The sequence below is a fragment of the Mobula birostris genome, chromosome 4, assembly GCF_030028105.1.
Source record: "Mobula birostris isolate sMobBir1 chromosome 4, sMobBir1.hap1, whole genome shotgun sequence".
NCBI classification, from domain to species: domain Eukaryota; kingdom Metazoa; phylum Chordata; class Chondrichthyes; order Myliobatiformes; family Myliobatidae; genus Mobula; species Mobula birostris.
Window position 1 is genome coordinate 170,063,770 of NC_092373.1, and position 16,038 is coordinate 170,079,807.

At 43.0% G+C, this 16,038-nt stretch overlaps 1 protein-coding gene across 14 annotated transcripts in view; it reads left to right on the top strand.

Moving 5' to 3' along the window:
• The window catches only part of LOC140196738 (PDZ and LIM domain protein 5-like), a 261,799-nt gene that overhangs the window by 193,044 nt on the left and 52,717 nt on the right, over positions 1 to 16,038 (top strand). For 10 of the 14 annotated variants that reach the window (XM_072256439.1, XM_072256447.1, XM_072256451.1 and 7 more), the window contains 6 exons: positions 3,369 to 3,557; positions 4,554 to 4,694; positions 6,196 to 6,324; positions 7,415 to 7,615; positions 8,748 to 8,873; positions 13,718 to 13,852. In XM_072256439.1, coding sequence (XP_072112540.1) covers positions 3,369 to 3,557; positions 4,554 to 4,694; positions 6,196 to 6,324; positions 7,415 to 7,615; positions 8,748 to 8,873; positions 13,718 to 13,852 — 921 coding nt within the window. The remainder of the gene's footprint in view (positions 1 to 3,368; positions 3,558 to 4,553; positions 4,695 to 6,195; positions 6,325 to 7,414; positions 7,616 to 8,747; positions 8,874 to 13,717; positions 13,853 to 16,038) is intronic. The other 4 variants (XM_072256446.1, XM_072256450.1, XM_072256443.1 and 1 more) reach the window with 3 other exon arrangements.

Genomic DNA, 16,038 nt, shown 5'->3' on the forward strand with positions numbered 1-16,038 from the left:
ATGCAAGCAGTCTTTCCCAGGGCTGGGGAATCATGAACTAGAGGGCAGAGGTTTAAAGGAAGAGGAGAGTGATTTAATAGCAACCTGAGGGGTGACTTTTTCCTCCCATGGTTGTACTCTGTTGGTTGTTGACACAGAACAATGCATTTCACTCACTGCAGGTTTCTGTATTTTGATGTATATATGACACATATAGCTAATCTTTACTCTTTAATTTCTATCTCTGGTGTGTGAAATAGATTTGGTAACCAAACAATTGTTGAAAAGCATCCAAAATCTTAAAGCAAAAATTTAGAGCAATTAGGATCGCAGAAGTTTTAGAGGGATGTGGGCCAATGCAAGCAAATGGGACCAACTTAAATTCAAAGTGGGGTTTATTGTCATATGCACAAGTCCGCATAGGTTCAGTGAAAATTTAATTGCAGCAATATCACTGCCATATAGCATCAAATTCACAACATTCTTAAGAAAATCATAAGCATAAATTATACACAATTTTTACAGGAAGGAACACAATTAGAACAAAAAATGATTGTAATACTGTGATGATTAAGCAGAGTACTGTAGCTGTTCTTGAACCTAATGGTGTGGGAATTCAGGCTTTTATTCCTTCTTCTCTGATGGTAGCTGTGAGAAGGTGGTAATGGCCCGGATGATAGATGTTGCCTTCTCTAGGGAGGTACCGATAAGTGGGAGATGGAAGAATGTGCCTTTGGTATACAGGACTGAATTCATTACCAGATCAGGTTGCAACTAGCTTGGATGGACATCTTGGGCTGTAAGGCCTGTTTCTGTGCTTTATAATTCTTACTCCAAACAGAAAAGTGGAAAATGAAGGCTCAGGGGAAAAATACTCTTACTTTGTATTTGTTTTGTTTGTACAGTAGAGGGAGCTGTGGACCAATTGCCTTCATGCTTTTTATCCCATGGAGTTCTTCACATCCATGTTCAGATAGGACAGATGCAATAGCACCACCTAGAGGCAAAATGTGAAAGTCCATGCTGACCCACTTGATACTCCAACCTGAGTGGGCAGTATTCAGGTTGGAATATCAAACTTCAGTACTCCACACTGGCGGGGGTGGGGGGGTGGAAACTTAAGAGTTCACTAGCTTGATGGATGTCCTTGAAGAACAGGACACTACATCTGCTGAGCTGCATGATAAATCAATGAGCCCCCAAAACCCTCAATCGGACACATACATGCAGTACTGAGGTACGTCCAACTTTCCAACTTTCAGACAAGACTTTAAACTACGTTCCACACTGGATAAAGATAAGCACAGCTTTGTGGGCCAAAGGGCCTGTATTGTGCTGTAGGTTTTCTGTTTCTATATTGAATTGATTTGGGGTGCTTATTTATCTATCAACAATTGCTGGTAGGACAGGTTATCCAGTTAGCATCACATTGGTGTTTCTGGGAGCTTACTGTACATGTCACTTTCTACATTTCAACGTCTCAAGGATTTCATTGACTGTGAGAGGTCCTGAAAGGGTTGCCAATGGCATTAATAAATATACAAGACTTTGATACCTCAGTGGAGTTCAGATAGATGGGGAGCTGGCGGGGATCCCATTGAAATCCCATCGATTGGACAAATAATCTAATTCTGTTTATTTCTCATGGTTTTATACAAGTTGTCTCTTTAAAAGTGTGATTTGTTGAAATAAATAGTAAGATAGTTCGATGCTCTTTGGAGGGGCATATGCATTATGATAACTTTTGCCTATACCAGCCGCTCGCATTCTTTCTGAGGTGTTGTCTTCATGCTTACAACTGCCTTATTAGCTGCACCTTTCCCCGTTCACCTGTGGAACCATTCGCTGGCTTGATCCGCGTGCACTGAATGAAGCACCTTTGCATTCACTGTATGTTGTGGGAGTTCCTGTACCCAGGTCACTGGGGAATCCGATGAGGCATTCAGTCTCTCACCTGGTCTTGCCCCTTGTCTGGATGTCTTGGTCTCTCCATCACCCTCATCTCACCTCAATCTGGTCAACTCAACACTCACTCCAAACTAATACTCACAGCCCCAACACATTGAACCACCCTCTGCCCCTCCACCCCTTCCCCCTCCCTCAGATGTTCAAAAGTATCTGGGTACGGTAAGGTTCATAGCCCCCTGTGAGACACTACAGTAGGGAAAACACTGTAGTCTCACAGGGGCTACCACAGAAGTGGTTCATTCATCCCAACTGGTCCACTCTAGCGCCAACCATCTCTACTTTTATCTCCTTCACCATGTTAGTCTATACTTTTTTCCCCAAATTCTGCTAAAAGTTTTAGGCTATTTGTCACAATTCCTCTACAACTGAGTTCTACGTTAGGGTCACTGCACTCTCTGGGGGAAATTGATTCTCCGAAACTACTTAGTAAATTTCAGGGAACTCTTATAGTTCTTACCCCTTGTTCATCAGTTTAACATTTACGGTGACAGACCTCTCTGTGATATTAATCACTCTTTGGCCTACTCCCTGCTTCAGACAGAGATCCAGCCTCTTTCCTGTCAGGTGTAAATGATAGTAAACCCACTCATTTTGGAAAAAGCGACCTAAGGGCATCTATGGCAACACACACAAGATGCTGGAGGAACTCGGCAGGTCAGGCAGCATCTATGAAAATGAATAAACAGTTGATGTTTCAGGCCAAGACCCTTGTGTGTGTTGCTTTGGATTTCCATCATCTGCAGAATTTTTCATGTGTATGATTTAAAGAAATCTCTGCTACTTCTGGTAGCAATTCTCAATTCCTCTACCACTTTGTTGAATTCGCTTCCATTCAGTGAAATACTTAAGTGTGTGCCTAAGATCCCCTTTTAATGCCTTGCCCAATTTTAAGCACACTGTAGATGACAGGACTGATACAAAGACTCAACGGCCTTGCTTTGGCATCAAAGCTACCCATGTCACTCCGGTTTCACATTGGCAGGTGTAATGCCCACACTCCAATACAACCATTGATTGTTGGGCATTTCACTTATTGCTTTGATCCCTGAGTGCCCAGGTCTCATTGAGAATGTTCCCATTTAACATCCTTATGACTGATGGCTTTTATTTCGTAATCCACAAGTATTGATCCATTAAGAATTTCCATTTCAAAAGGGAAATTAGACAGACAATAGTCAGGTCAGTGGGGAATGGGCCGAGGGAAGTCTTGATTAATTTGGACCTCTTCAAAAGAATTGATACACCTCCTGTTCAAGGTTCCATGGTTTCCCTTCAATCGTTGATGCCACTCCATCCCTTCTTTTGAAAGTACATCCCTATCGGTAACATGGAGAAAGAACAATGCTATTAACCCTACCCTGCCCCGTCCTATAATTCTTTCCTCCTGCAGAGTGACTTAAATATTTTATTTGCCCGTGAAGCATTGTGGAAAATGTAGAGCCTCCTCAAATTGCATGCACCAGCCAGCTAGTTGACGAGGAGGATCCCGGCGCGTGCAACGCCAGTTCTCCACGGATGCGCTCGGTGACCACGCAGACTGGCGAAACCCCTACACCACAGGCCTCAGAGCCTGGGGAGGGTGTGGCTGGGCCGGACACCACTGTGGAGAGGTATGGGAAGCACTGTGGAATCCGACCGTGTTGTGTGTGCTGCGGCTTTATCCCTCTGATTGGTGGTTAGTTAGTATGATGGTTCTGGGGCTAAAATTGTGGCATGTTCTCTCCTTCAGTCCTGTTCTGATTTATTTTGATTGTAAATCAATTTATTTTGATTGCAGTGTTGTTGAACAAACACTGCCACTTCAGAGTTGGGATGCTTGAGGATGACGCCATCCCAGTTTCAATTCCTTATTAGGAGAGGGAGTGTCCCAGGTTACACTAATCTTGTTTCCTATTTTCTTGCCCTGCCCATCCTATAGCTGATGTTAGTTACACAACTGATTTGGATTCTCAGTGTCAGAGGAAACTTATTTCATCATCTCTGCACCTCAGTTCCCTTCACACAATGGAACAGGAGTCTGATCAAATGTAAAATTAAAACCCAATCTGACCATGGTCAATGCAAACCAGGCCCTCCTTGACTAATCTAGTCTGATCCATTGAGCTTGGATCAGGTGGACGGGGAATACCCACAACTTATGCCCTTGTGGGTTAACTCTTTCAGTATTCTCATGATGATCCCATACTGGACCTCATTGTCCTGAATGTCAGCTGTGGTAGAAACAGACAGTGAATAATCAGAAGATCAGGCAGCATCTGTGGAGGGTGAAGCAGAGTTTGACCTTTTATTTAACTCTAGAGGCTCAGCTCTTTTTCCTTCACAGACTCGTGAACTACTTTCATTCTTATTTTTAATTCTTATTTCATTCTCATTTTTAACTCTTATTTCTGCCTCCTTTTGTTTGACATAAAGGTAGAGCTAGATGGGAAGCAGTAATTTAGTTGGGGATTTCTTAAGGATCGCAAAGTGCCTTCATTTTAAATGAGAAATCCTGTAACTTTGGTTAAATTCGGAATTAATAATTTTGAAAATAAAATGGATAAAAAATGTGTTTTTAAAAGTTGACTTTTCTCTGTCTCTTGTTAACCTGTCACCTGATTTGGAAGTTGGCCATCTGATAGGGATGGAAGCAAGCTGTCTCTTCCTGCTTCTGCTCCAGTGACTTCACTAGCAGCTCAAGATCAGCCAATCAGCCCATCATCTGGCCCGTCTCCTTCCTACTATCTCTCAACTCCACCTCCTTTTCGGTACAAGTTGCATTATTAAAAGCAGAAAAAGTCTTGATTTTTGGATTTTGAACTTAAAAAGAAATGCTGGTTTCTTGGGACACTTTTCTTGGTACACTCAGATCATTTGTGGTGAAAAATGCACTCAAAACTGCACAGGGCCCAAACATGCTCAAATCTTTAGGATGCTTGAATCTTTAGAGAAGTGAAAAGTCCCATAAGCAAGCAGAGTTGAATGCAACTATTCAAATTAATATTTTCAGTTTACCAAAATTCATTGCCGAGCCATTATGTTAAAGCAGCAAAATATGAACAGTTTCATTTATCAGATCAGATTTATTATTGCTGGCATGTGACATGAAATTTGTTAACCTAGCAGCAGCAGTTCAATGCAATACATAATCTAGCAGAGAAAAAATAATAAGTAAACAAGTAAATTAATTACAGTTTAAATATATCGAACAGATGAAAAAACGTGCAAAAATAGAAATACTTTGTATTTAAAGAAAAAAGTGAAGTAGTGTCCAAAGATTCAATGTCCATTTAGGAATCGGATGGCAGAAGGGAAGAAGCTGTTCCTGAATCGCTGAGTGTGCACCTTCAGGCTCCTGTACCTCCTACCTGATGGTAACAGTGAGAAAAGGGCATGCCCTGGGTGCTGAAGGTCCTTAATAATGGACGCTGCCTTTCTGAGACACCGCTCCCTGAAGATGTCGTGGGTACTTTGTAGGCTACAACCTTCTGCAGCTTCTTTCGGTCCTGTGCAGTAGCCCCTCCATACCAGACAGTGATGCAGCCTGTCAGAATGCTCTCCATAGTACAACTATAGAAGTTTTTGAGTGTATTTGTTAACATGCCAAATGTCTTCAAACTCTTAATAAAGTATAGCCGCTGCCTTGCCTTCATTATAACTACATTGATATGTTGGGACCAGGTTAGATCCTCAGACCTTGATACCCAGGAACTTGAAGCTGCTCACTCTCTCCACCTCTGATCTCTCTATGAGGATTGGTATGTGTTCCTTCATCTTACCCTTCCTGAAGTCCACAATCAGCTCTTTCACCTTATTGATGTTGTGTGCCAGGTTGTTGCTGCAGAACCTATTGATAGTGTCATTATTCTACACTGAGTTACTAATAATGTCCTCTAATATATTTTCAAAACTATAACCTTGCACCCTACATGAGGGGCAATAGTTAAAAGGTATTTCAGAAATACCTACAAAATGGTGACATATAGGTGTGGTTTCTTTTCGGAGACAGATCTAAAACAAGCATTTCAAGTTCAAGATAGTTTAGAAAAACTAATGACTTTGTGCCTTAACATTTGTGTTTCAAAATTGCTAGTCGTTAGCATTGACTAATGGAAGTCAGTAGATAATTAATTCTTTCAGGTATCCAACATGTCTTCAAAAATGCATGATTGTGGAAACTCATTCAAAGTGCTTCTTGAATATATAGGTTGTGTATACTATTCCTTTTTCTCTTCACCTATCCTTCATCTCTTTCTTTTCACCCCTCAGAAAGATCTGCTTGGACAACCCTTTAGATGCTTTACCCAAGTCTGCTCCTCATCCACCGCCAGTCCGCTGCGATCCGAAGGCCAATACCTATGTAGCTTCTCTTTCTGCTGTAAAGATCAGTAAAGCTAGGTAGAGCTGACCTATACCCTGTAGCACATGATTTGGTGTAGAACACTGCCTTTGTAAATGAGTGCACGGTAGGATCTAGAGGACAGAGCATTTCTCAAATAATCACACATTTTCTAAAAAGATCAGTAGAGCCGGTGAATAGAGCAGTACTTAATTCATTGTAATGCAACGTACTCTGTACAGAGCTAGCAATTCAGCTGGATCCTGAGTCACACTTTGGACCTATTTAAGTGTTGTAGCATGAAAAGCTCAACAAGCTCGGTCAGGCACTAACTTGGTCTGACAAGTAACCCATTCTTTTGATATTTAATGGGCCCTTATTGACCATCCAGGAGGAGTGTAGACACAGTGAACGTCTATCGTTTTTCTCAAGGGAGGGGAGCTTAAAACTAGAGGTATAGGTGTAAAGTGGGGGGGGGGAGATGTTTAAAAAGGGCTTGTTAATTTCTTCATCCAGTGAGTTGTGAATATATGGAATGTGCTACCAGAGAAAGTGGTTGAGACAGATACAATAATGACAATCAAAGGACATTTAAATAAGTCCATGGATAAGGGGATTTTAGAAGGATATAGGTCAAATACAGATGAATATGGGATTACAAACACAAAATTCTCTGCAAATGCTGGGGTCAAAGCAACACTTACAACCCGCTGGAGGAACTCAGCAGGTCGGGCAGCATCCATGGAAATGATCAGTCAACGCAGTCCTGACGAAGAGTTCTGGCCCGAAACGTTGACTGATCATTTCCACGGATGCTGCCCGACCTGCTGAGTTCCCCCAGCGTGTTGAGAGTGTAAATATGGGATTAGTTTGGCGGGCTTTATAGTCAGAATAGATGAGTTGGACCAGTGGCCCTATTTACATGTTGTATTGCTCTGTGACTTTGCAACAGGGCAAGTCTTTGAAGCAGAGGTGGTAGATATACATATGTTCAGAAAGCTTTCTATCAAGGTTAATGTGTTTACAGAATTATGTTATTTCTATTATATCAAAAGAAAGGAGTACACCTTCCAGTGTATGATTGATCTAATGAGAAATATATTTCCATCTTTGGGTTTCTTACCATCTTGTCATGTTTGATGTGCAAAGATTCATCGAAGGCATGAACATGGAGGTCTCAGTGATGCCTTCAGGCCCTCCTCGTGCTACCGGAGACAAACCACACTCAGTAGACTCTGGGAAGCATTCAGTGGCTGTGCAGACCTGTGATGTTCTTGATGAGCCCTGTCCTGCCCCGGCGTCTGTCAGAGACACAGACCCCACCGTTATCATTTCACCTGTCTCCAAAAGGTACAGTGGACAAAGTTCAGCAGAGTGCTTGGATACTGGGGATGTGGAGAAGGGAGAGGTGTTGCTTTCTTCTCCTGCAGAATCGAGATGGTTAACATTACAAATTAGAGCACAAGGATGCCCTCAGGACCTCAAACTTGCTCCTCCAAAGGCTGATCCACCTTTAACTTTAAATGTACATTTTTATCCAGCCACACCAAAAAATTCCCCTCCTTCCCCTCCCTTTATTATTCAAGAATCCATCACCTTCATTGTTAAATATATTCAAAAGCTCTGCTTTCACCTCCATTTCAGGAAGAGAGTTCTAATGACCTTTCAACCCTGAGAGAGACTTTGCCTTACCTCAGAGATAAATGGGTAACCCCTCATTATTAAAAGCAGCTGCATGTTCTTAGGTTCTCCAACAAAAGAGGACATCCTCTCCATGCTCACCCTGTGAGAGTTAAAGGATATGCAAAGAGCAAAGAGAGATTTCATAGAGTAAACAAGGAGGAGCTGTGGTATGTGGGATGGGTATTTGCAGGCATCTGGTAAATCAGAAAGAAGGAGATTTTCTGAGCATAGAAAAAGACTGTCTTCGAGGCAGGTCGAAGCTTGTCCAACAGTATGAAAGGAATTGGATAATAAATATTGCCACAAAAGGAACAGGGAAGAAGGACTAATGGACAGCTCATTATAAAGAGGTGGACCTGACTCATTATGCTAAATGCCCTTATTCTCTGCCGCATCAGTCTGATTGTGGTTTCTCGTAAAATTGAAATGTCACATGCAACTTTATCACTACAGAATCTATAAGCCTTTTGACTCTTTTTCTTTATTTTCCTTCTCTCTCGGCCCTCCCCTTGCACTCTCCCCCCGGCCACCCATCCCTTTCCCCATCCCTCTCGGCCACCCACTCCTCACAATTTCCAATCCCCTCTTTCCCTCCTTCACTGCCTCTCCCTCCACCCTTTCCACCACACCCACACACTTGGCCTCTTAATCTATCCTTCCCCCTTCTCCACCACTCTCCCTTCTCCAAACCCTCTATCTCTTAACCCTCCTTGTCCATTCCATAACCTTCCTTTTACTGCATTCCTCAACTCTCCCCTCTCTTTCCCTTGGTGGGTCTGTCTCTCTCCCCTGTGTTTAGGACAATTGTTGGGAGTCCGTTGGAAGGTCTGCCCAAAGCAGCTCCGCGTGTTCCAGTTGTGAAGCAGAGCCCTCTGGCCAAGATTGCTGCCTCCACCATCACTGCTGTACTTGCAGCTCAGGCCAGGTAGAATGCAAATCATCTACAGCCAGTCCCACACTCCCACAGCTCCACTGCAGTTACTGAGTTGGTAACTCTGACTGCACTACATTCTGAGCAGTGGAAGGAATGAGATCATGATGTGTCATTCAGACCTTGAACGGTGCTGCCGTACAATTGGATGAAATATGATCCTTCCGTTGCTCCCCTCCACCCTATCCCAACATCACGAGTCACAAGGTCCAGCAGTCAGCTTTGGACAGACCCCACATGGGGATGTAACAGCCATCTGGGATGGAGGAATCTTCTGGACTGAAGTGTTCAGCACTAATGTTTGCATGTGTGCTTCAGAGTTCCATTACAGGGTAGGGAGGTGTTATATTAATACTGGTTTTTCTTCCCTCCCCCATCTCTCAGGCAAACACGGTAGCCAGTTTTTGCAGAGCAAGATCCCACCAGCATTGGTAGTTTCAGCAATTTTGTTTGAGGGATAAGTATGGACACTCCCAGCCCTTGTGGAGAAGGTGCCAGCTCATCTTTCCCATCCGCTCAGGCAGTCAGGTCAGGCCTTGCGTGCTGAACCAATCCAGAAAATCCTGGTACTTCTGACATTCCCGAGCTCCCTCGCTGCTGATTCAGCGTGTGAGGCCGAACTACGTGCAGCAGTGTCTGGACTGCAGCCACGCAGTGTTTCACTTGGTCGTGGTTAATTCTGAGAGGAAAAATAAAATCGCTCATTTATTGCTTCAGCCCAAAATAATACAGCCTGGTTCTAAGTTCCATTTGGCAGCTGTACTGTATCAGGATCAGTGCTGAGTCTCTTGGTGTTAGCAATTTAGATGAAAATGCAGGGGGCGCAATGAGTAAATTTGCAGTTGACACAAAAATTGGTGGTATAATGGTCAGTGAAGAAAGTTGTCTGAGGGTACAGCAGAATATTGATCAGCCAGGAAATTGGGTTAAGGAATAGTAGATGGAATACACTGTAACTTGGAAAAGTGGAAAGTGATCCATTTGGGAAGGTAAACCAGGTCATTATATTTGCATTAAATGGCAGGGGCTTTGGTGGTGTTATTGAACCAAGAGACCTTGGAGTACAAGTACATACAGTGGTACTAGAGAATTGGTGAACCCTGTAGATTTTTCTCTATTTCTGATCAGAGCATCACGTTCGTCCTAAAACTAGATAAAGAGAACCCAATTAAATAAATAACACAAAGGGGTATACAGACATCCCACCCTGCAAAAACTCATTTCAGGGAGGTAGCACCACCACCCCCATCCCCCACAACTGCATATCCCCCCCCCCCCGGTTGACCTCCAAGGGTGTACGTATACAGGATAATTGATTATGAAAGAACACAATTTATTTGATCACATATTGAAACTATTTACACACACACATATTCCTTGTTCAGTATTTTGTTGGCAGTCTCAATGCTAATAGCTAAATGCTAACACAAACAGCTTTTCTATTCCTTTTTGCAAACTTTCCTTGTACTGTGATGTGGCTTGCTTGGCAGATTTGAGCATTTTGCCGGAAGTCTCAACCTTATGGCAGTCTGTGTCAATGATTTTGTTAATTTTGCAAGACATCAGATTCACTATTATATTATCATGGAGTCATTTTTTTTATTCTATTACAACTTTAAGCATGTCTACAGGGAGTTTGGCCTCATCACGTAGGACATCAATAGAGTAGCTCCTTAGCAGCTAGCCAGCTAGTTTAAATAACGTTGGCTATGCTAATGAACAAATGACACCTGTTAAACTCACCTCAACATGTCTTTTACAGTCTTAACCCACCATGGGCAATAGAAGAGTCACTGTTGCAAACAGTGCAGCGAGCAACACTGTCATTATTCTTGACCCCTATTAAGCAGGGGTACACTTTAGTGTAGTCTGGGATGAAGTACGTTTTACATTTTCTTGTTTTGGAACATTCTGCTGTGGCGCTGCAAGACAATAAACTGAACTGATGGACAATGAAAGAGAGAGAGAGGCCGACTGTAAAGCCCACCCACAGAGAAAACTGATAGGTCTACTTAGCACAAAGAGAGATCAATCAGGATGCTCTCGTGCTCTCTCTCAAAAAAATCGATTTCTGGGATATTGTATAATTTGTGAGCGTCAGGGAGCCTCTATCAATATGCAGGAGACTCCCGGAACTTCTGGGAGAGGTGGGATGTCTGGGTATAGATAGGATGGTTGGTTATACTTTTTCCCGCCAGGGCAAAGAGTCTAAAGCTAGAGGTCATTGGTTAAAGTGAGATGTGAAAGATTTAAAGGGGATCTGAGAGCAAGGTTTTCCAAACAATTTGGTGAATATGTGGAATGAGCTACCATTGGAGGTGGAAGAAGCAGGTACGATTACAATGTTTGTAAACATTTGGGATAGCTTTATGAAAAGGTTTGGATGGATAAGGGCCAAACACAGTTAAATAGAAGTAACTTGGGTGGACATCTTAGTCAGCATGGACACTTTGGGTAAAAGGCCTGCTTCTGTTCTGCAGTGTAAAACTCTTACTGTTCTATTACACTATGTCCCAGATTTCCTACTGAACTGCAAGAGCAGACAGATAACTTGTCACCTTTGTGAGCCAGCTGCACTGCCCCCAAAACCCTCTGTAACTTTTCACTGATTTCTACAACCACCTGCTGGGAAGCCAATCCCAACTTTTTGTTCGAACCCAGCATGGTGCAGGGAGTCTCTGGGGATTTGTTTATTATTGTCTCATCCACTGAGGTACAGTGAAGAACTTCATTTTGGTAGAAACTGACAGGATCATTGGCATTGAATAAATCCTGCCCCGGGCTTACTGATAGTTGAAGGATGAATTTTGTTCAGTTACCTCATTACCTAGTATCCAAAGACTATTGAGATAGAGAACATAGAACATAGAAAACCTATAGCACGATACAGGCCCTTCAGCCCACAAAGCTGTGCAAAACAAGTCCTTACCTTAGCAATTACCTATAGCCCTCTATTTTTCTGAGCTCTATGTACCTGTCCAGGAGTCTCTTAAAAGACCCTTTCGTATCCGCCTCCACCACCGTTGCTGGCAGCCCGTTCCACGCACTCACCATTCTCTGCGTTTATTAAAAAAAATCTTACTCCTGACATCTCCTCTGTACCTACTTCCAAGCACCTTAAAACTGTGCCTTCTCGTGCTAGCCATTCCAGTCCTGGGAAAGAGCCTCGGACTATCCATGTGATCAATGCCTTTCATCACCTTATACACCTCTATCAGGTCACCTCTCATCCTCCGTCACTCCAAGGAGAAAAGACAGTGTTCACTCAACCTGTTTTCATAAGGTATGCTCCTCAATCCAGGCAACATCCTTGTAAATCTCCTCTGCACACTTTCTATGGTTTCCACATCCTTCATCCTTCCTATAGTGAGGCGACCAGAACTGAGCACAATACTCTAAGTGGGGTCTGATCAGGGTCCTATATAGCTGCAACATTACCTCTCGGCTCCTGAACTCAATCCCATGATTGATGAATTCTTAACCACAGAGTCAACCTGCGCAGCAGCTTTGTGTGTGCTGTGGACTCGGACCCCAAGATCCCTCTGATCCTCTACACTGCCAAGATGTCAAGGAATACCTTTGTCTTGAAACTTGGTTAGTAGACTTGGATGAACCCTTCCATTCATAGATTTTGTGGAGTCATAGAACTACACCGCATGGAAACAGGCCCTTAGAACCAAGTTGTTCATGCCAAACAAATTGCCAACCTGACCTAGTCCCATTTCCCTGCATTTGGTCCATACCCCTCTAAACCTTCCCTATCCGTGCAACTCCCTAACCTCCTTTTGAACATAAATGTGCCAGCCTGTACTACTTCCTTGGACTCTTGTCCCAGAATGCCCAGCATCCTCTGTGTGGAAAGGTTGCCTTCATGTAATTTTAAATTCTACCCCTCCCCACCCTTGAACTTACTCCCTGTAGTGTTGACCTCCTCTACTCTGGCGTAAAGACTAACCTTATCTATGTCCTTCATTATTTTATAGACACCTATAAGACACCCCTCAACCTCCTATGATCCAGGGTTAAAATCCAAGCCTGTCCAGCCTCTCCTTGTAACCCAAGCCCCTCCAGTCCCAGTAAAACCCTTGTAAATCTTTTCTGATCTTTTCCAGTTTATTGACATCCTTCCGATGAAGAACTGTAGCCACTGTTCCAAATGTGACCGTACCAACTCCTTATAGGGCAATAACGTGACGTCTCAATTCCTATGCTCTGTATTCTGACATATGAAGACCAGCAGGCCAATTGCTTTCTTCACCACCCTGTTTACCTGTGTTGCGTTTTCAATGAACTACTGTATGTACTTGGACACTGAGGTTTCTGTTCTACAACAATTGTGAGTGCTCGATCATTTACTTTGTAGGTGCTGCCCTGGTTTGTCTCAGCAAAAGCCAGCACCTTCGTTTATCTGAAGCAAACTTTGTTCACCATTCCTCAGCCATCTCTCCCAGTTGATCAAAATGTTGTTAACTTTCTTCAGCATCCACTATGCTATCGATTTTAGTGTTACCTGCAGAATTACTAATCGTGCTATCTTCATTCTCATTGAAGTTGTGAATATAACTGATAAACAGCGTACCCAGTACTGTACTGATCCCTACCACACACTACTGCGCCTCCAGTCTGAAAAACAACCTTCCACCACAACCATCTGCCTCCTACCCTGAAGCAAATTTTGTATCCCAGCATCGCATAGTGATTTAAATGCTTTAACACTTGTACTTAAAGAAATAAAATGCTTCTTTCCATTTTCTGTTTCATTGCACTGTTCATATTTTCTTCTTTTCATCTTTATGCCTTGATTTTCATGGGTTTAAAATAAATGCCCTGTGCTCCAGACTGTCTGATCCTGTTGTATCTCGTTCTCTCCTGGATGCTCTGCTCATTACTCCGATTATCAAGCCGCCTCCTGCACACTCTAAACAGCCCAAACGCTTATCCACCAGTTCTCTCTGTACACAGAAGGACAAGAGGTAAGAGAAACCCAGCATGGTGTGTGCCCACTTCACACGATAGACTCTGCAAGCTGCATGCTGATTGTGAAGACGTATTTAAGTTTGCAGTGTGGAAACTGTTAAATGTCAGAGATAATAGATCTGAGGTGAGAGGGGAAAGTTTGAAGAAGATTAACAAGGGTTAGTTTTTTTTTTAAACACAGATGCCAGGAATGGGCTGCTGGGAGAAATGGTAGAAGCAGATATGAGAGCAGTATTTAAGAAACATTTAAACAGACACAGGAACTGGCAAGGAATGGAAGGATACAGACAATGTGCGCTGTTAGCAATTAAAACCGCTTTTTGTAACACTGTTTTCATTGAAAGCATGCTGCATTTACGTACTTTTGCACGTTTCATTCCATATCCATACTTTAACTTCTATTTTTATAGAATTCTTTAAATTGTTGAATTTGTTGAATGCTGCCGTTTATTTCTGCATGTCATGCCAACACATGACTGCAAATTCTTAATACATGTAAATGTGAAGGCAAATAAACTTGATCCTTGATGTGCAGGTTGATGTACAGTTCAAAATGGCATTATGGTCAGCAGAGTCATAGTGGGCTGATGGGACTGTTCCTCTACTGCAGCGGTCCCCAACCACCGGGCCGCGAAGCATGTACTACCGGGCCGCGAGGAAATGATATGAGTCAGCTGCACCTTGCCTCATTCCCTGTCACGCACTGTTGAACTTGAACATGGGGTTGCCAACTGTCCCGTATTTCCTGTATATTGGGCTAAATTGGTTTGTCCCAAGGTACAGCCCCTAAGAGCATTCCTATGAAACCTTTCGTACCGAAATGGCGTGAAGCGAAGAAGCAATTACCATTAATTTATCTGGGAAATATTTTTGTATGTTCCCAGACCCAAAAAATAACCTAACAAATCATACCAAACACATAAAACCGAAAATAAATAACACTAACATATAGTAAAAGCAGCAATGGTATGATAAATGCACAGCCTATATAAAGTAGAAATAATGTATGTACAGTGTAGTCAGGAAGATGAAGGCAAAACCGATGTGTGTGGAGCGGGGTGGAAAATCGGCATGTATGTGCATACACACACAGGTGCCCGCGCAAGGCTTCATGGTCATGGTAGTCTTTCCCAGGGCAAAGTGTCCCAGGATTTGACTGCTACTTTTGTCCCTTATTTGGGAGTGGGAAAGTTGGCAACCCTAACTGTAGAAGACATGTTGAGGTGAGTTTAACCCCGCTTGAACACCCCCTCCCCCTGGTCGGGCGGTCCGCAAGAATATCGTCAATATTAAACCGGTCCACGGTGCAAAAAAGGTTGGGGACCCCTGGTCTACTGGACTGAGTTCTCTGTTCGTAAATGATTGGGTTTAAATTCTCAACCTTCGCTTCTCAAGTCCATCATCCAGTACTAGAGTTGGACACAATTCAGACTACACTCCCATCGATGGAGTGTGATCCAAACTGAATATTAAAAGGTGACCCTACACAAAATTTTCTTTTACACCACCTCCGGTACTGAGGTCACAGTCATACTTGGCACCGTTGGGCAGCTTGGGTCATTCGTGTGCCCAACATCAGACTCCCATGACAGGTGCTGTCTTCTGAGCTATGTCACAAGAGTGATTATCAGGACTGGGAAAAGGTTCAAAGATGTGCTCATAGCCTCTCTGCGCGACACAATCTCACCACTTCAGTCTCACGATTCCACGCTGAGATGCTGTGTTGTACATTTTTTTAGGTGCTCTGGTTTCTTCCTAGATCCCAAAGGTGCTGATAGTGCATTGTAAATTGCCCTGGTATGAATGCGATTAAAAAAGGATCAGAGGGTTTGGTAGAGAAAATAAGGTGGAGGTTTATAAGGATGGAGAAAGGGAACTGATAGGACTGATCTGTTGTATGCTGGCACAGCCTCAGTGGGCAGAATAGCCATTATATAATAATTAAATGGAAATATAACATCCTTCCTGAGGCACAGAACAGAATATCACAGGACAGACCCTTTGGTCTATGATGTTGTGCCAAACTATTTAAACCAATGACTCTAAAGTAATCTAATCCAACTTCCCCACACATTGACCATATCCCTCCCATCTCTGTGTATTTAAGAGTCTGTCTAAGAATCTCTTAAATGCACCTATGTTGTCTGCTTTTACCACCAACCACTGGCAGTACATTTCGGAC